The 20,244-nt window shown below is 53.9% G+C and overlaps 4 protein-coding genes and 1 pseudogene across 5 annotated transcripts, besides 1 other annotated feature; 2 read left to right on the top strand and 3 right to left on the bottom strand.

Annotated features, from left to right (window-relative positions):
* Positions 1-1,373: 1,373 nt before the first annotated feature.
* Positions 1,374-3,791, bottom strand: NCS54_00568400 (Hypothetical protein; the record flags this gene model as incomplete). The annotated part of the gene is made up of 4 exons (XM_053151176.1): positions 1,374-2,003; positions 2,060-2,230; positions 2,282-3,344; positions 3,400-3,791. 4 exons carry the CDS (start codon positions 3,789-3,791, stop codon positions 1,374-1,376), a joined length of 2,256 nt encoding a protein of 751 aa, XP_053007151.1.
* A 1,221-nt stretch (positions 3,792-5,012) lies between these two features.
* Positions 5,013-6,146, top strand: NCS54_00568300 (2-dehydropantoate 2-reductase; the record flags this gene model as incomplete). Its single annotated transcript, XM_053151175.1, has 2 exons — positions 5,013-5,232; positions 5,287-6,146. Exons 1-2 carry the CDS (start codon positions 5,043-5,045, stop codon positions 6,144-6,146), a joined length of 1,050 nt encoding a protein of 349 aa, XP_053007150.1. The 5' UTR covers positions 5,013-5,042.
* Positions 6,147-6,276: 130 nt separating this feature from the next.
* On the bottom strand, positions 6,277-8,583 carry NCS54_00568200 (annotated as a pseudogene). The gene is made up of 2 exons: positions 7,439-8,583; positions 6,277-7,384 (listed from the first exon to the last, which is right to left on the bottom strand).
* Positions 6,277-8,583: a sequence feature.
* Positions 8,584-9,324: 741 nt separating this feature from the next.
* On the top strand, positions 9,325-11,068 carry NCS54_00568100 (MFS domain-containing protein; the record flags this gene model as incomplete). Its single annotated transcript, XM_053151174.1, has 5 exons — positions 9,325-9,465; positions 9,518-10,295; positions 10,360-10,407; positions 10,477-10,615; positions 10,690-11,068. The coding sequence occupies 5 exons, from the start codon at positions 9,325-9,327 to the stop codon at positions 11,066-11,068; spliced, it is 1,485 nt and encodes a 494-aa protein (XP_053007149.1).
* Positions 11,069-13,089: 2,021 nt separating this feature from the next.
* Positions 13,090-15,920, bottom strand: NCS54_00568000 (Phosphodiesterase; the record flags this gene model as incomplete). Its single annotated transcript, XM_053151173.1, has 4 exons — positions 13,090-14,157; positions 14,214-14,806; positions 14,865-15,701; positions 15,761-15,920. The coding sequence occupies 4 exons, from the start codon at positions 15,918-15,920 to the stop codon at positions 13,090-13,092; spliced, it is 2,658 nt and encodes an 885-aa protein (XP_053007148.1).
* Positions 15,921-20,244: the final 4,324 nt, after the last annotated feature.

The raw sequence follows: 20,244 nt of genomic DNA, 5'->3' as shown, positions 1-20,244 counted from the left end.
GCTCTGGTTTCGCTGTGCTTCGTCTGCATCATCCAAGAGACAAAACGCAGGGCTGGAAAAGAGCCTCGGAGTGGATAGTGCGCTAGCATGGAATGCATGCTGCAGGCTTGTCTTCGGAGCAAGCCAAGCGGGCTCCTTGGCCAACGTCGTCGAATTGGAATTGGTGGTGGTGTATAGCAAGCCGAATATTCAAACTTCCTAGCCATCCAAGTCTCAGCCCAGTGACAAGTTCCAAACGTCTATGCCCGCAAGTACAGTCCTGCCCCAGAAAACCCAGTCACTCATTTGTGATATCAAATCTCCGTGCCGTCCCGTCTCATCCTGGATCCAGGCTAGAGTGTTGGTTCGACTCTGAACTGACTGCATCGGACATCTACCTGCCTGAGGTAGGTGACTCAAAAGCCATCGGGCTCCGGCAACGCCAAAAGAACCCAAAACGCAAAACCCTCGATCCTTGTTCCTGCATCACATGTGCCCCTTGAACAGCTGAAATCCCCCTCCCCTACCGTAGGCCAGCAGCCAGCTAATGCGACCTGCCTTGCTGATCCTACCCGCACAACAGGTACCTACCGTACCTACCTCGGCGCGGCAGTAGAGTCGGCGTGGCTGCAGATCCTCCGACCTCCATGCTCGGTCGGTGCGGCGTGCGTGGCTGTGCTTCGCCATATGTGGCGCCACCCCACTCGGGAGGCCTACGCTACTGTGCAAGCGAACCTTGAGACAGTTGGGAGAGCCTCACTTTGGCAGCTTCAAAGACTATCTCGAAAACGTGGCACCAGCAACCGCTCCCTCGGGTTACGACTAGTCCTCGAAAAGTTGATAGCTTCTTCCGAAGCTCGCCACGGATGATAATCCTTTTCGGTATTCTTGCCAAATTTAGCATATGGAATTCCAGAGGTACGGATCGCAAAGTCTCCGATGTTGCGTTGCGGGCCCTTCACTCGCCTCTCCTGCACAACTCGCTCGGCGGCCGCTGGCCACATGACGGCCTTGGGAGTTTCAAAGTATCCCTGATAGAGTGTCCCCGCTCGTCTCTCACTGGAATATGACTCGGATCTGGACCGTTTCCGACCTGTTTCGCGGGGAAGGATGACGAATGGACGACCTGACCTGCCGACGGCGGACGCAGGTTGTGATGAGAGTCAAGTTGCGACAAGACGTCACTCCATTGTCCAAGCATGCCGACTTCAGGGGCTCGGCTCACGTGGTTCATGCACTCCGTGGAGGATGACTCTTGGAAAGCTCCCTGCATACCTATCCTGCGTCGGTCAGACTGCCTCCCGTTGCTGATAGGATGACCATACTATTACACACAACCACAGAAGCTTCTCTCTCCATACCAGCAGTAAACACAGCCCAGGCTCCCAGACTCCTCACGCCCTCAGGTCTGCGTCCACCCCGCGGGATATCCAATCCGCAATGGCCATGACGGTGATCATGGGATTCACGCCACTCGCGCTGGGAAACACGCTGCCGTCCGCCACGTACAGGTTCTCAGTGCCCCAGACCCGGCCCTTATCGTCCACTACGCCATCGTCCTTGCTTGCGCTCATCCGGCACGTGCCCATCTGATGGGCCGACGACCAGGGCGCTGCTGGCGGCTTGTTGCCGACCTCGCGGACTCGACGTAACCAGGCGGCAAACGCCGGGTCGCTGGTCTCGGGGTCGGCCACTGGGCCGTTCCCCTCGATGGCATGCTCTGATGGGGGCTCCCCAGTGCGGATGAAGGGCTCAAGGCCTGGTAGGAGAGGGCGGATTTCGGTCGCCCCCGTGACATGGCAGATCTTGGCCAGAGCCTCTACCCCTTGGAGCGTGTGGGCTCGATCATAGTCGGAGGGAGTGTAGTCGATCCGAGGTCTGCCTGTCGTTGGGTCGGGGTAGACCCTGCCAGTGTCGCGGTCTCGGGTTATCGAGATCCATCCATTCATGTGGCGATATTTGGCCATCTGGAGTTTGGCTTCCAGACCACCGCGCCAAGGCACCATAGAGAGCATTGTATAAGGCTTGACGATGTCAGACTCGAGTTTGATGACATTGGCTGCTGTGGCTTGATACTTACCACCATGCACGTAGTCTCCAGCTTCACGCCATACCCGCTCCCGTCGACGTTCTCAAACTGGGGTGAATAGCTGGTGATGATGCCCCCCTCCCAGGGCCGCACCTCCTCCCTGTACACTGCTGAGACGAAGTTGCAAGGATGGAGGTGTAGATTAGCTCCCAGGTGTTGGTTCTGGACGGGTTAGTCGAAGCCCCCTGACTCAGTTCTGACCAAAAGACTTACATTAATCCCGCTCTTCATCAACACCAGCGGACTCCATAATGAGCCTGCCGCAAGGATCACCTTCTTGGCCTTGACCACTACTCGCCGCTTCACTCTGTCACTGTCACCTTTACCAGCATCCCTCGATACCCATTCTCCCTCGACGCCCGTGACACTCTGTCCATCTGGACCAAACAACACCTTGTCCACCTGAAATCCCTCCATAAACTGAGCACCGGCCTTTGCAGCATCTGGCAACCAACTCGTAGCAGGCCCTCGCTTCTCGGCTAGGCCGCAGCCCAAGTGACACTGGCCACAATAATGCTCCTTTTCAGCCGTGTTCTGGGGCGCCGGATGTGCCGTCCATCCAAGCTTCTTGGAACCGCTGAGGAGGACACGGTTGCGGTGATTGTGACGGAGACTACCAGTGCCCGCTCCCTGAAACCCCCAGACGCGATCTAGACACTCGTCGAAGGCGCTCGATGTGAAGAAAGGAAGGCCCGAATCCGCCCACTCCCTCCTCACAAAATCCTGGGGCTTCAGACATACGCTCCAGTTGACGGTGCCTCCTCCACCCCATGTGCTGCCAGCCGCTACGTTGCACCCGTTGTCGTCGGTGATGTAGAAGCCACCGTTATCAAAGAGGTGAGTGCTCGCGGCATCCTGGGGCATGGGGAGATGTGATGGCTCAAAGTGGTATGCTTTGTCGACGACTAGGACCCTGTGACCGGCTTCTGCGAGGTTCTTGGCAGATACGCCTCCACCGCAGCCAGAGCCGACGATGACGACGTCCGTCTCAATGACATGAGGGTCGTCGGCCGCCTCGAGTTGGAGAAAACTGTATTTAAAGCCTGGTTTGGGCTGCCAATCTTTGGGCGTATCCGAGTAGCCGGATATCTGACGAAAGATGGGGTTAGTCTGACAAATGGACTTGAGAGCTAGGGTAGAAAAGATTTTTGCCAAGGTCCTCCATATGTCACGGCTTGATGTGGCCCAAGACTTGAGGATGGCTTCGCGGACGTAAGCTGGCTGGTTGAATATGGGCTGCCAGTAGCCAGTTATGAAGTAGCTACCAGGGCGGGTGCTATAAAAGTAGATCAGCTTGCCGTCAGCTTCTGGGTCTAGATGTTTGGGCTCACGCCATCAAAGTCAACAGTCCACCCAATCGTCTCTGCTGACTCGGCGGGCTGAGGGCTAATGTCCTCAGGAGGTTCTCCTTGAAGCGGGGATCCATGATTGGCCGATTCTTGAGGAACGCGCGGATGTTGTCCCCAGTGGCTGGAGCCGCGAGGGGCTCGAGAGCCCGGTTGACGGTGTCGTCGAACTCATCGTCAGAGAGTAGAATCTGGCCTTGGTCATCGGTGGCGGCTGACTTTGAGGTGATGGAGGGGACAGCGCCGTCCACGAGAGCGAAGAAGACACTCCATTGAGCTGGACTGAAGAAGTCATCTGGTGGGAGTTCCGGCAGAGCCGTGGCGACGGGGGCCAGAAGATGGGGTTGTGGAACAGTCATGGTCATGGCCATGGTCATGGCGATGATGTGACGAGGAATTCGAGAGTAACTGTCTTACATGGCATCTCACAGAAAGCCTGCCCAAGTACAAGAAAAGAGATAGACAAAAGAGGGGTATCACGACATGAGATGGTCGGAGGCCGAGGACATTTAAAGATTGCCCTGGTCTGTTTGCCTTGAGAGGATCTCTCAGCCCATGTAAATTGTCTGTGCCACTTAAACAACGGGCCAGGGTGTTAGTGTGGGAGGGCAAAACAGAGCATACTCCGAATAAAGCCAAGTAGAAAGTGAGGGGAAACTCCCAAAGGGGAAAAGGTTATTGGTAGGACTGGCATCATGGATCCTCGGCAACTCTAGAATTGTATATTGTCTCGTGATAATAGATGGGAGAAGGCAATGACTGAGAATGGATTCTTGAGGTCGGGTCTAGTATATACGGATAGTGGTTGGCGCCTTTTCTGACCTGCGCCAGGATCTTGAAACACGACAAGGGCCTCGGAAGGAAAATTGTTTCACGATTATATCAACGGCTCTTTTGTGTTAGTTTAAGTCATTGAAAATGCTTTATTTGCTTTTCCATAAGTTCATTTTGAAGGGAGAAGAGGCATCATTCAGTGATCAACAACCTCGGTTGCTCGCGTGAGGTCTGGGGAGCTACGACATGGTTATGCTAAGCTCGCAACCTAGGTAGGATTGGGTCAATACTGTAGAACTCACCCCAGAACGCTTTATCGATTAGATACCTAAATGAAAGGCCCATCTTTCGAGATTGAGGTGACCCTTATTGATAATGGAAGATGCAACTGATAAACTACACCTTCCTCTTGTTCTCACCCATTCGCTGTGAATTGCCCGGAAGGCGCGACACTCGGGTTCACCTGCCGTATCGCGGAACCTGGTCCCTGTAACCTGATATCTTAGGTGCCCAACAGGCAAGACCCAATGCGAATGCGCAGATTTCAAACCGATTCTTTTCCTCAATCATTTCACTTCGTCAATCGAAACCGCTTCTTCATGCTTTGCCGTCCTCGCTTTGCACAGCGTCTCATTGCCGGTAGATGAACGGCATTCACCGGCCTTGTCTCGCCGATCTCGCATCAGCCACTATGAATGGTTATCGGAACCGGCAACCGGCCCGGGCCTGCGCCCTCTCAACTACACTTCCCAAGACTACATGAACGAGCGTCTATAAGGCGTTTCCCCAGAATATAAGCTCGTCAACTCGACGTCCGAATTCCTCTGAACTTGAAATCGACAAAGTCACATACGATGGACAAGGCTAGAATCCTGCTTGTGGGCTGCGGCGGTATTGGCTGCATTGCCGCCCTGAACCTGGAATATGGTGAACGAGCTGCCGTCACTGCCGTCTTGCGCTCCAGCTACCAAATCGTCAAGGAGTCTGGCTTCACTATAAACTCTGTCGACCACGGACAAGTTCGTGGGTTCCGACCAACCGAGAGTATGGTGGATGACCCCCTACTACTTCTATGCTGTTACTGACTCCAATCAACAGTCCTGAACTCCGTGCCTGACGTCTCTCAAGCCGGTGTCACTCCTTTTGACTACATCATTTGTGCCACCAAAAACATGCCGGACATTGGCCCGCCCATTGCTGACCTTATCCGCCCTGCTGTCACTCCAGGTCATTCTACTATCTTGCTGCTTCAGAATGGACTCAATATCGAGGTACCCCTGTTCGAAGCCTTCCCCGAGAACGTCATCCTCTCGGGCATCAGCATCTGTGGCTCCTCGGAGCCGGCCACTGGGACAATCGAACACACACTTCATGACGAGTTGCGCGTTGGCCCGTTTCGCGACGAGGGCGACGCTGCTGATCGAGCGAGGGATTTCGTGGCTCGGTATAGCGCTGGAGGACGTTGTACCTGTCACTTCGACTCCGATGTTGCGTTTTCGCGTTGGCGAAAGCTTCTCTACAACGCTGTCTATAACCCGGTTGGTGCCTTGACGGATCTTGATACGGGCGACATGCAACTTTGCCCTGGACTCGTCGACGATGTCGTCCGGCCTGCGATGAAAGAGATCCAGGCTGCGGCGGCCGCCTACGGACAAGAGATTCCGGACGATTCTATAGAAGCAATGATCACGACGGAACCCATCGAAGCTCATGTTCCACCAAGTATGCTTGTCGATGTGCGAAAGGTCTGTACCCATACCCCCGTCTCCCTCCCACCCGGCGGTTACAGACAAGCAGATGCTTACACCTCTCAGGGGCAATACATCGAGTTTGAAAACCTCATTGGTGAGCCTCTCAGGGCTGCTAAAGCTCGTCAAGTCCAGACTCCCATCTTGCAAAATCTATACTCCTTGGCGAGGAGTTATCAGTGGAAGGTCAAAGCAAAGCGCTCGGCTTGAAGGAGGATTGGTTCAATTTGATTCAACTCGTCATAATCGATTAATCTCGATGTACGCCCAATTCATCCAACCCTAGTGGTATTCGCAAAACAACAAGTTGTAGCCAGCCTCCTTACACCTGAACATTGGATCAAAAGTCATACTCACCGTCCATACCAGCAAGAAGAAACTCCAGTGCTGAAGGCACGGGTAGAAGATCCAAACCTTGGCCACTCTCAGCCATATCGATCCCATTGTCGATGAAACCATCACTGTACGGGATACCCCCTTGCGCAATATCCCTCGAAGTATTTCCTGCGCCTTGTCCTGCCATTGCGCCTCTAAAGTCATAGTTAAAAGCATATGGAGGACCAGCCTGTCCATGGGGCAAGCCTTGGCCCGGAAGTTGTTCACGATGACCAAGACCGGATGCCCTAGAGGATGTTTGGAATCCTGTGGCTGCAATGCCTCCAGCCAGGCTCTGAGGGATGCCACTGGAAGTGGCGAGAGGATCAGGACGTAGGGAGAAGCGCTCTAGGCCGTCGTTTTGAGGACCTGCGTTTGAGCGCTGTGGCCCTCTTGCGACAGAAGCCTCCACAGAACCGTCAAGATTGGCCCTTGGCCTGTTCCACATGGTTCGTTCCTCAAACAAACGCAACAGACTCTCGGCATACAGCCAGTGGCGCGATAACTCTCGTAGAGTGACGAGGAGGCAATCAAACATGCGCAACGACTTTGCAGCTACGAGAGGATTGGTTGAGTTGAGTTCACTGGCCACATGCAGCAAGGCTGTGAAGAGCACATGAACTGCTGGGAGCCACAAATCACACAAGAGGTCTCTTGAGCGGAGCGACTCAAAAATCGAGTTGATGGCTGCAACGGCGTCCCCGCAGATGCTCATATCGGTGGCTGTGTCTGGCGAGAAGTGCTTTGGATCTTGACGAGGCGGTGGCCGATGCAGCAGGATCAGAAAGTTATTATAAGAGAGGTGAAGGGTTGCCTGCCAGATATCTGGCTCTGGAAGCGATAATCGAAGACTCTCTGGCAGCTGGGTTATGAACTGAGCCAACTCCTCATCGGCCTGCTTCGTCACTTGAGCTCGATCGGCTGGCGAGGCTCTGATTGCCACTCGCCCCTTCATGGCCTTGGAGAAGATTATACACAACTGGGTGTGATGAATTGCGAACGCGGTATTTGCGTGTGGGATACCATCAAAGTACTTTTCATGCAACATGGGCGCATCGGACTCGTCGAGGTTTCTAACTTTGTTAGAGGGCATGCATTACGGCTCTGAGGAGCTGGGACACACTCACATTGCCTGTGGCCGGCCATAAGAAGCTGAGACCATGACATCAAACTGGAAGACAGACCACCAGAGCCGAACCCACTGGGACTTGTCCAGGGCGTTGAGGCTGGACGGCGCTGCATCTCGGTGCATGCCCATACCCATGGCCGTTCGGGCAGCGACACCTACCCAATGCCACGAATTGGAGACGATGTCTTCGAGGTTGTCACACTGCCATGTTAGGAGAAGGGCAACCTGGAGATATGACTCGCGATGTTGCTCAAAGCGACAGTCGAACAGCAGCTTTGCTCTCCGGAAAAAGTCGAACTTTATGGCCTTGACGTCCTCGCGACGGGAAGACAGGACATGTGCACCAACAAGACAGACGGCATGAAACAAGGGCAGAGAGATCTGTCTGTAGGCGTCTGTCCCATTATATCTTGCCATGAACTCTTCCTCGTCGACAACGGGGAACCCTCTATTAACGTGTGTAAAGTACGCCCTGACAAGCTCATCGGCCAATGCCTTAGGAGGCAACTGGAGTGCTTCCTGCGGCACTGAAGGTATCTTTCGAGCAAGAGGGTGGCTTCCAAAGTGCACGACATTCTGGTCTGGCTGTCGAGCTCGTTGGCGAACTAGGTAGTTGAGGTTGGAGAACTCAGTACCGATGTAGTAGAGGCGAGCGGCTCGAGTGATCTCGCCCACTCTGACTTCATCTTGGTCAATGAACTCTGCTAGGTTACGTGTGGCCTGCTCATCCTCGCAGTTTCCGGCGGCGGAGCCGTGGATGGTTGAAGGGGAGTCGTTGTGATGATATCGGGCCCTGTTGTCGGCTGACGATGAACTCGGTCGAGGGATAGGATCTATTGAACCATCCGTCGAGATGCCGGGCCACTGAGGTGTTGGAGTGGGTGTTGCAGGTGCTGTTACGGGCTGCTGGCCACGGTGACGAGGCTGAAGGGGGATATTGGTTGGACGGTTTATACGTGCCAGCGTGGACCTTGTCTTCTTCTTCTCATACAGCCGGCAATTTGACCTGTCCTGGGACTGGCAGTTCGAGCAAGGTATGCCCTTTTCCAGGATATCGCACCGAACCTTTCGCTGATGGCAGACAATACAGGCTCTCCCGTCTGGAATAAAGCAACATGGAGAGTCAGTCTCATGGGCAAAGAACCTGACGTATTGACGGCAAGAAGAAACAACAAAACACCAAGAAAAGAGGAGAGATGAACTATCTCGGCAACAGCAAAAATACAATACAATGAGGGGGTTTCATACTGGTTCTTCGTCGAGTAGGTCCTGTTCGAGGCTGGCGGGAGTCGTTGGAGGCCGGCTCCGGATGCCGATGCTCGGCGGGCCTTTCTGGTGACATTTTTTACAAGACAGCGCCCTTCCTCCTGTCGAGATTTCTAAGCCGCAAAAACTCCCGACAGGAATTTGGGGATGAAAAAGGCTCGGCCGAATCGAATCGTTCAACAGGCATCACATGGGCCAAGCTAAGTGGATGTATCAATGACGGATCAAAACCGACAGCTCAGGTTCGGGAGTGTGTGGGTCAAATAAAAACCGAGACGCAGAAGCGGAAGCGAAGCTGGCTTGACGCCTTCGGCCAAACTGTCCAATGACGGCGCGAGAAAGGCTCTGACTTATACACGACAGAAGACCCAGAGTTCGCGACCGGTCTACTACGGTACACGATTAGTTGAGTCAAGCCAACAGTGACAAGTCGGAGAAGGAAAAGGAACAAGAAATTTTTGTGTGAATTACCCACAGTGGGAACACAGCAATGGAGATGGCTTGGGAGAAGACGGATATAAGAGCCAACACCCTGCCCAGGCACAAGGCGGTTGACTCGAGTTGTCACAGACATCAACAGACAATTTGACCTTTTGCTCGGCCAATTGTTTCAAAGTCATGGGTTCTGACGAGACTCGGTGCTTTGGCGATAATGCCACCCAAAACCACACTGTTGTCGACGTCGAAGAGAGAGGAGACTCTTCGGACGAGTCGAGCTGGTCCGACAGCGAGTCTTGGGATGCCACCAAGTTATCGCCGGTCAGTCAACTATTACAACAAGCATAGACTAGGTAATACTGACATGCTATAGATGAGAAAACTGCACATCATCGTCGCCGGTTTCACATGCACCTTCAATGGCAACTTTGGATCGTCGATGCCTTCAGGTGCTCTCGATGCCATCGCCGAGCAGTTCAATGTCACCAACCCCATTCATCTCATCCTCCTCAACTCTCTGTACATGGTTGGATATGTCCTCGGTCCGCTGCTCTTTGGCCCCCTCAGCGAGTACATCGGTCGTCGACCTGTCTTGATCGGTACCTATCTGGGATATCTTGTCTTTATGCTGGCATCATCTGGGGCTCCCAACTACGCGGCTCTCCTTATCTTCCGTCTTCTTTGCGGAGTCAACGCGGCAGCTCCCACGACTGTTATCGGCGGACTGTACTCTGACATTCTGGACAACCCTTCGGTGCGAGGTAACGCTATGGCCCTCTACATGGGCATCACCACCTTGGGTCCCTTGGTTGGTCCCATCGTCTCGGGCTTCTCCTCCCCAATCTCGTGGCGCTGGCCATTCTGGATCGCCGGCATGATGGCGGCTTCTGGACTGCCTCTCGTCCTCACACTCCCTGAGACATACGCTCCAGTCCTTCAGAACAAGGCGGCGCGCAAGCAACTCAAGAAGAACCGCAAGTCTGGCGAGGGGCAGGTTCCCGAGCTGAAGCCTTTCGACGTCCGAAAGATCTTCCTACGACCCATGAAGCTTCTGTTCACGGAACCCATCCTTGCCTCCACTTCGGCATACCTCACACTCGTGTACGCCGTCTTCTACCTCATGTTCCAGGCGTATCCCCGAGTCTTTCAAGGTAAGCACGCATAAATTTAGCCCATGTCGTCTCCGAACATCCCTAACGTTGATCCACTGAGCAGGTTTCTACGAACTATCTCCAGGAATGGCTGGACTTGCATTCATACCTTGTAAGTCGACCTGTCGCCGTGCTCTACTACGCAACACGTCAAAACAGTTCGCTAACCTGCCTCCTGCAGTGGCCGTTGGGTCGATCCTCTCTCTGGTGGTTTTCTACATCTTTACTTTGTATCATGATAGTCAAACCAAAGCCGGCGCGGAATGGACCAAGAACCACATCTATCGCCGCCTGCCCCTTGCCTGCATTGCTTCTCCCTGGTATGTTCACCCTCTCTTCAACCCTGAGTTGGTCGATAGTGTGTGGTCTGAGATGTTAACTGGTCGGCTTGCAGCATGGTCATCTCCCTTTTTTGGCTCGGTTGGACCGTCTGGCCCAGCGTGAACCCCATTATCCCATCTTTGGGTGGCCTCTTTTTCGGCCTGGGCTTCCAGCTGCTGTTCATGGGAATGATCAACTATCTCACGGACGTCTTTCTTCAATACTCGGCATCTGCCCTGGCCGCAGCCAGTATGACACGCTCCATCGGCGCCATCCTACTCCCGCTTGCCGCCGACAGCATGTACGGCGACCTGGGCCTCCACTGGGCGCCCTCGGTGCTGGCCTTTATCGCCCTCGCCATGGGAGTCATTCCATTCGTCTTCATCAGGTACGGTGATCGCCTGGCGAGGAGCAGCAAGACGGCCAGGGCAGCCTTTGCCATCCAGGACTAGGTCCACAGTGCACAACTTGAATTTCGAGAAGCGGCTGCATGACGGCGATATTACTTGACAGCATTTCGGCATTGCATAATAGACTGCATTAGAAATAGCGACTTGGATTTACGCACGCATTGGTTGAGTTAAAAATGGGAAGGGAGACGGACACTGGGCGTTTTTGGATTAGAAAAGGAAAAGCACGATATGAACATAATGATAATTTGAGCTTTTGAAACTATTCGTCTCTTACTATTGACATTGCCGCGTGTCTCTATGCTTCGTTTCTCTAGGTGAAAGGTTGGGATGGATTCATTGTAGACTCCTAGGGCCGCACTCTCATGACCAACAGTGCATGTATGTATCTATCCCAAGGAAGACAGCTTTGCTAATAACCCAAAGGTAGCACATCCTTACTATATCTTTTGCTTAAAAATCGCAAAGGTTTAGAATAGACAACATCACTTTTGGGCTGATCTTCTAAAAATACCTGGTATAGGGTTTGATTGAGTCAGGCGTTGGCATCCCAAGCGAGGCACTGACTACAGAGAACACCACGATGAATGTTCCATGTGAATCTCTTTTGATGAACATAGACCAGCGAGGCCGCCTAAATTGTTGCCGAATGCGGCTCCAAGTCACATTGGTATTACCGCGTAGATTATTGTCCTTCTACCTAACTTACTAAAGTCGGGTTTTCCATGCGAGCCTGAAGAAATTGTCACGGCTTCACCGTAACAACCTACCCTGCTTGCCCTCATCCACAAATACAAACTACAACAAACCCCCACGCACTTGGAACAGATCCAGAACCCACAAAGCCTGGGTCCAGAATGCTACCCGTCCATCCAACCTTACATGAATCCATGACTCCCCCCATCGGCCGACCATTCGATGGGCGTTGCTGGTAATACATGGAGGGCGCGCGCGCGAGCTCGGAAATTCTGACCAATGGGCTTTCACCAATCTCATCATCTCGGGAATTATTGCCCCGTGCGTGATCAGAAAGTCTAGAGGAGCCGCATCAGCAGCGTTCGCAGATGAGGAGTCGTGCATGAGGAAGAGGCATGGATTGTATGCAAGTCTCATGTGGTTGACGTCCAAGTGATAACCTATTCACCATTGACAAGTACTGTGTGCTCAAGGTGACTCTGGCACTGCATGTCGGCTATGTCAATGGATGCATGATATTGACGCCATAAAGGTCATCTCTATTATGATTGCCCTTTCCTAATCGACCTCTCAATCCTTGACTGGTACCTTATGACGATTCGCACATGTATCCCCTTCTGGTTGCATCTACACATGATCCGGCTCACATAATATGCACCGTCACTTGCACCATTGTTCAGAATCACTATTAGCAAAATCAATTGCTTCAAAGGGCCGTCATCATTGAATCTGACATCTCTTGCGAGGGCATCTGCCTGCGGAACCATACATAGCCTCACAGCCATGCAACTTGCCCATCACCCAACAACACCTAAACGACACCACAGACTTACATCCGTCCTCCCCTTCCATATATCATATACCCAACCAAACCCAACCCAAGCAAAAAACTATCATGTCCCACACCCATCCTGCCGTGGCTGATTTTCATACATTCCCTTTCGTCACCCTGCCGATCCTGCGCCAACGCCTGTAGCGGTCTCCGGTCCCGGTCCCGGTTTCCCCGCTCCCATAAAGATGCTTCCTGAGTGAGCAAGATGAAAGCCTCTCCATCCTCGCGAGCTCTGGGCCCGAGCTGCCGTCTGCGCACCCGGCTGAACCACTCGCTCGCCGAGACTCTCCACCCATAGTTATTGTACAAGTATATACTGCAATCATTAGGGCAGCCGCCTTGACTGACACGTCCTTGGAAAAGAAAAGGCCATTGTGGAATAGCCACACACGTCTCCGACAGCATCAGCCTATGTAACCCTGCCTCGGGCCTCTCCAGCTTCTTGTCTGCCTCGAGTCGGATTCCGAGACACCCCATTTTTGCGATTCGTTACATCTTATCTTCGCTCCTGGCTGACGAGTACTGTGATACCTCTTCACCCAGTCGTGTCCGCCGTCGATGGCGAGCTTGTGCCCTTATGCCTCCTGAAGAATGGGAAGTCCTTCATCCTGAACCTGCTAGTCTTCTTTTTCAATGACTTGCCCTCGGCCTTGCCAATGCTTCCGCCTGTTGTGCTTGCGTTGGATCTTGTCTCGTCATCCATCGCCGAGTTGTCGTGGTAAATCGCTCCCGATGTCTCCTTCAAGCTCGCCGAATCAACGTTGATCGTAGGAATGCCAACTGGATGTTCCGTCGAGTCCCCGCTGACAATACTTGTGCCCCGCGTGCTTGGCGACATTGGCATCTTGCCCGTTGTTGCGCTGGTCGCTTGGGAAGCCCAGTCTCCCGAGCATGCCCCCGACACACTTCCTTCAGTTGTCTCGCTCGATCTTTGCTTCGCCGAGGGCATTGATTTGCCATCAGGATAGCTGTCGCCCCTGCTTCGTGTTTGAAACGGATCGCTGTTCGCCAACTCCCTGACTGCGTCAAATGATGACGTCGAGCCATTGATTTCCTTAAACTCCTCGAACGTGCCACTCACGGGCGACGCACCCATTGTCCTCTGGCTGTCGGCTGGCGACAGATCTTCTCCCTCCGCCCGGGGCTTTGGCAGATCTCCATTACCCACTGGAGTCGAGTCCGACTTTCGGTCCGCTACCTCCATTAGCGACGCTGGAGCTCTCCTTTCCTCCTCTTGTGGTACCGCAAAACTCATAGTCCTCGGCGAAAACGTGCCCTCCTTCAGAAGACGCTTGCGAACTGGGTCATCCAATGGCTCCTTCTCCTTTTCCTGCTGCAGCTTCAGCTCGAACAAGCTCTTATTCATCTCGAGCTCCTCCACGGTATAATCCATAGCAGGCATGATGTCGGCAACTCCTTGGAACAGCGGGGCGGCAAAGAGATTCATGAATCCAAGCTGGCCCTTGGCCAATGATGTCATGTCCTGCTTCGGCGGTGACATGAGCGACGACGGAATGCCCAGTTCACCTTCCATTGATGCCTGCCGCGAGAACTCCTCCGAGAGAATGTACGTCCATTTTAACGCTATCTCGTGATTCCTCGCCTAAAAGGACAAATTAGTTTTCAAGCCTAGATTGACAAGTCTAAGGATCAACATACCACATTGCTGATGTCGGCACATTTGATGAGAAGTGAGCACGCCAAGGTCTTGGCCTCCTGCAGCTGCCGGCCGTTCCAGCCATCCGTGCTGTTGTCCACTTGGAGACGCTCCTGTACGTTTCCTAGCTTCTTCATGTATTCGAAGTGCAGGCCCATATCTGTTGCCAGGATTGAGGCAATCATGAGATCACGCATCTTGCTGTCTTCGAAGGCCGCGGGCCAATATCGGCGAAGGATCTGGGAATAAGCTGCGCAGTGGAACGATTCCAAGACGGAACGATCGTTGTAAAGCTGGGCTAGAGGGGCGTTCAGGGTTACGAGGAACCCGTTGTTGACACCAGGGTGGCCGACATCGTGACCGATGGCAGTGATGAGAAGCGTCAAGGCCTCAAAAGGCGTGATCAACGCAGCCATCGGGGATTTTGCCGGAGCAATCTTGGGCTCGGCACCTGCAGGATATGGCGGTAGAGCGTTGATGCGAACCAAGAAATGGAAGGTTGCCTGCAAAACGTCCACAACATGGCGAAAGTTGTGATACGGAACAAAACTATTGTACGCGGCACGGCAAGCAACGAGAAAGCTGATCAGTTGGTCTAGAGTCGAGGTTAGCATGTGGCCGGCCGTGTTCAATATTAAAATAGTAAGACGTACCTGCATGTAACCGCCATCGCTCAAGTTCAGGCATAGACAAGGCGTGCCTGAACATGTCCATGGCTGCCACCAGCAACTCATCGTCGGAGAGTGAGTGGGCACAGAAACGCCAACTACCGACTGCAGTAGCAATGGCAGCCTGTCGCTCAGAAGACACGGCTACGTGTGCATTATTGATCTGGTCATCGTTGGTAGACAAACGGCAAATCCCGTTCATCAGCCCCGAAACCATGGCTTCCCGAAGGTAGGCAAACGGCTTCTCCTCGTTCACACCAACCCAGGATCGTTTCCGACCTTGCCTAATTTCCAGCAGGGTCTGTTGTTCCTTTGCAGCATCTCTATGGGCCCGATAAGCGCAGATCTCCAGGCTCGTTATGCACTTGACGCTAAGAGGGCTGACGATGACGTCGACAGCGCCAAGATCTAGGCATCTCCTGATGAGTTGACGGTTTGTATCCAGTGACCCCAAAGGCGAAACAACGGGCTCCACGGCGCCATCAGTCATCTGTCCATTCGTAGATGGGTGCTCGATCTGTGGATTGCTGATAACTGGTATCGGGACAATAAGCTTGGACATGCCACGCAAATGGGCTTCGGTGATGATCTTTTGTAGCAAACCAAGACCATAGAGATCTTCGTCCGGGGTGTGAATATCGACATCTTCCGTGGAAGAAGTGCAAGAAGGCGAGGGCGATACTGGCCTTCTCCGGGATTCGTGAACTGGTTCATCGTGTGGAGTGTCGAGAAGTACGAGTGTCGGCTTCAGATCGAGCATAGATACTTCCTGTAATTCGAACAGCTTTGACAAACAAGCGCCCCCAGAGGCGCAGACATTGACTGGACGGCAGGTTAGCAAGGTAAGCATACCATAAGCAGGCATTATTTGGCAAACTCACCATCGCCAAATGCCTTTAGAAGAGGCTGCACGATTTGACGAGCTTCATCTGTAGCCCAGTCGGATGCACCGTGGTCAGCAATGGCGCGAACCAAACCCTCCTCGCAGACATTGCGATTGACATAGATAACGTGACAAGCGGCGCGGTCCATGTTGCTCATGGAGAGCTACCAGTCTCGCGACTGGAGCACCGTAGCCCTTCGGGCAGCTGAGAAATTGGACCAAGATGTTTTAGTGGGCGAAGATGAATACCCTCACGAAACACCAAGGACTAAATGTCCTGTGATATACGAATTCGAGCCGTGGTTTAACGTCGATTGCGAACAGGAACGCCAAAGGGTTATCGAGGATCGTGGTTCAGGGGCGTTGCGATCGCGAGGCGATTGGGTCAATGCGACTCAGGAGCCGCGAGACATGCGACGAGATGGATAGATGAAACCGTCGCAGAGGAACGAGGAAAGGAACCGATTACCAAAACGCGCCTGTGTGCAGCGTCGATGAATCGAAGACGTCCTAGAGTACTCGGTTTGGTTGTACAGCGAGACGGCTTTCGTGTGGAAGGGTCGGACGAGTTCCTTGGTTGGCGTCGCAGTGGCGGGAGCTGTCGGCAGACAACAGGGTCTCGAACAAACTGGGATGAAAATCGAGACTGGATGGCGAAAAAGGAAAAAAATATTAGCTGGGTGCGAGTTGAAAAAAGGAAAGTCGCGGCGACGTTGTGGGTTCGGCAGAGAGCGATGTGAGAAGAAAGAGACAGGGCGAGATCTGCTGGAAATGATGGCGCGGTAGGTAGAGAGGCGAAAAGGTGAGTGAAGAAATGGTCGACACACGGGGATGGAGACGAATGGGTTAAGATGGAATGGACCAACAAGGGCCAGGGGATGGAAGACAGAATGAGGAAAGCTACTAGAAGGAGAAGGGCAAGATGATGTGAGTGAGGGTGAGGGTGCTTGGTTGGGATCGTGGTGGTAGAATGGATGGAGCACGCGTGCGCTGGGACAATGGTGTCAGGGCCTTACCTCGAGGTACCACTGCAGCAGGCGACGTGCTTGCTTAGCGGCGAGCAGAAGGTGTCGGATCCTGGTTGGAGAAGGGCTAGGGAAGGATGAGGGAAGAGCCCAAGCAGGACAAGGGCACCGATGGTCGAAGTAACCGGGTCCGGGGGAGGAGAGAGACGATCTGCGAGCGTGGCTGCAAGCGGAGGAGCAGGGCGTGGTCGCGATTGTGGATGGATGGTGCGACGTGACGACAATACCAGTGGGAGCAGAGGTAAAACTGGTTGGAACGGGGAAAAAAAGGAAGCCGAGAGAAAGAAGGGTCCAGAGAAGGAGAAGATGGGAAAGAGAATGAATGATTCGGCGCGTGCGCGAAGAGAGAGAGAGAGGGTTGAGTTGAGATGCGGGATGCGACAGGAAGCGCCTGGCTTGGCTTGCAGCGGGCGGCAACGAAGACTCGAAGGCAAGACGGACGAGACGAGGCCGGGAAAAGGCGAAGACGGGAGGCAAAGCCTGCCGCTGGTAGTCAAGTACTCTGACAGTAGTGGCCTAGAGTATCTGCCGTGAGAGGGCGTGGATGAGGGCGTGGAGAAAGAGAATCGACAGCGAGTCAGATGCGACCGGATCGAGGGTCGACTCGACGAGTCGAATTGGCCAAGGAACGGATTAAGACAAGATTTTTTGGAGAGAGGGGAGGAGGAGGAGAGGAGAGAGGGAGGGAGGGAGGGAACGCGCGAGAGTGAGAGAGGAGGGTGAGGGTGAGGGAGAAGGAAAGGTCTCAGAGCCAGCCGGGGGGGCAGGAGTCAAAAAAGTGACTTTTACTCCCCGAGCAGAGACTGGGACCCAGCCTTTAGGGGACTTGAGAGGGGTTTTTACGGGGCAGAGGTGCCCAAGAACAATGGATGGCGCAGCCTTGTGAAGGAGAAAAAGAAAGAAAGGTAAAAAAGCAACGTGGGAACAAGGGAAGGGGAAATTGATGCAGAAAAAAGAGGTCAGAGAGGAAGCCCAGGCGCAAAGATGGATGGCAGTTACAAGATGATGATGATGAGGATGGACGCCATCACGCTCAGGCAGGGACAAAGAAAGGCTTGCTCAGCTCAGCTCAGCTCAGGCAACCGAGAGAGGAGCGACTAGTTACTGCCTGGTGGTGATGTGTTTCTCGGTAGAAGCAATGATGTGTCGTTTTTCAAGAGCAAGGGGATACGATATCCCCAGGTTGTTTGATGACAGAATTGAAGCGATCACCAGGGCAAGAAAACAGAGAAGCGACCCCGGGCTTAGCAGAGAGCTGGAGGTGAGTGATTCAACTGGTAGCGCACACAGAACACAGTGGAGGAAGGTGATGAGCAGTTCATCGATGGAGGGGTGCGCGACGAGGCTTGAACGAGGCTTGTGGATGCGCCGCGTGTTCCTGTGAGATAGGTGCCGGTTGCGCGCGGGGGAGGAAGCTGGATGGCTTGACGAGAGGAGTAGCTCCGAACGATGAGGAGAAGGTCACAGTGGTTGGCGCGGCGCCTGGTTCAGTTGAGGGCAGAGACAGGACGGGAGCTTCAAGGCGCGTCTGCGTCTGCGTCTGCTTGCTCGTGCAGGCGAAGGTATCCCTGTGTCGACCTTGGGAGGGCTGACATGGCATACAGGGGGGTGACCCGCACCCAAAAAGACAGGTCAAAGTAGAGAACAGTGGAGTTGGAGGGCTGCAGTCAATGGGAAGGGTTCCTTGGGATCCCCTATCGCGAGGTTCCAGGGAGGGCATTCTTGGGCGTGGTCGAGGATCGTCGTTACAGAAGGGGGAACGTGCTTGGTTCAACGAGACACGAGGCAGCAAGGCAGCCAAGCTAAAACCCACGGCGTGCTCCACTCGCCATGGCCAGGACCGGGGATGGGCTGGTCGAGCCTATCAGATGACGCGTGCCAGCCCGCTGAGGGGACAAAGGGGGTCCAAGCGGGCTGCTTGGCTTGGCTTGGATTCTTCTGGCCGTCTTCGAGAATCTGGAATTGGCCACAGTTCCCACAATTATCGAACAAGGGACCGGCGGGGGCGCATGAGGGCTGCAACGCAAAGGGGAACCAAGAATCGTTCTCGAAGGAAGCACAGTCCGGCTGTACAGTGTACTCCAAGAGGCAACGCATCAGCGCCGGGCCACTCTGGAGCAGTTGGCGATAGGGTGCAGAACTGACAGTAATGGCTGGCCACGCTCAGCGGGCAGATCCGTGGTGGTGATGCCGTCAGAGACGACTCCTCGACCCATCGCCTCGACCAACCAGTTGGGTCCTGGCGTGCAGCTTGCTGTACTCGGTGCATTGTGGACACTGTCCAATCGAAGGTTTGGGTTCGGTTCATGAAGCTGCAGAAGGCTTCGAGAGAGGGCAACCGCATGGTCCCCACACTGTATAATCACGCGCTAGACGCGCACTGTGGCCACCACTCTATTGTTCCTGCGGCGTGGTTGCTTCAAGTTGCTGGTATCCGAGCCAGTTTGTAAGATGGTCAATTTTGACACGATACAAGGTACAATGCGCTGGCAGACCGCTCCAAGCATCAAGCATGCAAGTCAACTCAACTTGCCCGCTCTAGCGGTGGAGTTGACGCTCCTGGAGGATGCCCGAGCTCTGTCCCAGCTGCAAGCTGTGCAGTGCAAATACGTATCTAATCCGTAGATAGGCAGGAGGTTGCACCGGGGAGGCCCTTCCGTGCAGCCCGCAGACAATCTAACCCAGCCAACGACTGGCTTCGAATTACAACCTTGAACCATCCACATCCCACAACCGCCAGATTCATCATCAACGTCGTCATTCTTGCCCAGGCTATTATCGATGGGCCAGCCAGAGCAACATATAGATTCTGGCTTTTGTGAATGGCTAGGCTGCTTCCTAATGTTAATGTCCAAGCTGCGTCTCTTGATGGAGCAGAAAAGCCAGCCTCATCCGCCTTCATTCTTCAACCCTCTGTCTCGCCCTTCCATTCCCATGCCCATTCCAAACCCCGTCCGCATCCGCTGTAGGCTTGCTGCCCCGCACCGCACCGGCTCAAAACTCTCCCCGCCTCTAAGTGAGGTTGTGAGGAACAGAAGCAGCAGGAGGTACGCGGTAGCTACGCTTTGGGGATAGGATGGCTGCCAACAGAGTCACGAGAGTCACCGGCAAGAATGGAGGCCGTAACTGGCTGACCTGGCACCTACATACCCAGCAGTTTGTGCTTCTCCGTCACGTCACACAGAACAAGCTCGGCACGAGAACCTTGGGCGTACAGTATCTTCTCGTCCATACCCCACGCTTGTCCAAATTCCCCGGCTTTTTGGCAACCACCCCCCGAGCAGCGAATCGCTGACACTCCAAACCTTCCGGTTTCCAGAAGCAATGCCGAAAGTGGCAAAGTGCTTGGAGGCTCCGGAGTGGCTTTGGATCGTCATAGGCGCTTCCCAGCCTCCAGCCAGCCCCACGGCACAACACGAGGGAATGATGGAAGAATTGGATTTCCAGGGGGCTCTGT

Source organism: Fusarium falciforme, chromosome 4 (assembly GCF_026873545.1).
Source record: "Fusarium falciforme chromosome 4, complete sequence".
Lineage (NCBI taxonomy): Eukaryota > Fungi > Ascomycota > Sordariomycetes > Hypocreales > Nectriaceae > Fusarium > Fusarium falciforme.
The sequence above is the reverse complement of the archived record's forward strand: the minus strand, read 5'-3'. Positions and strand labels throughout refer to the sequence as shown.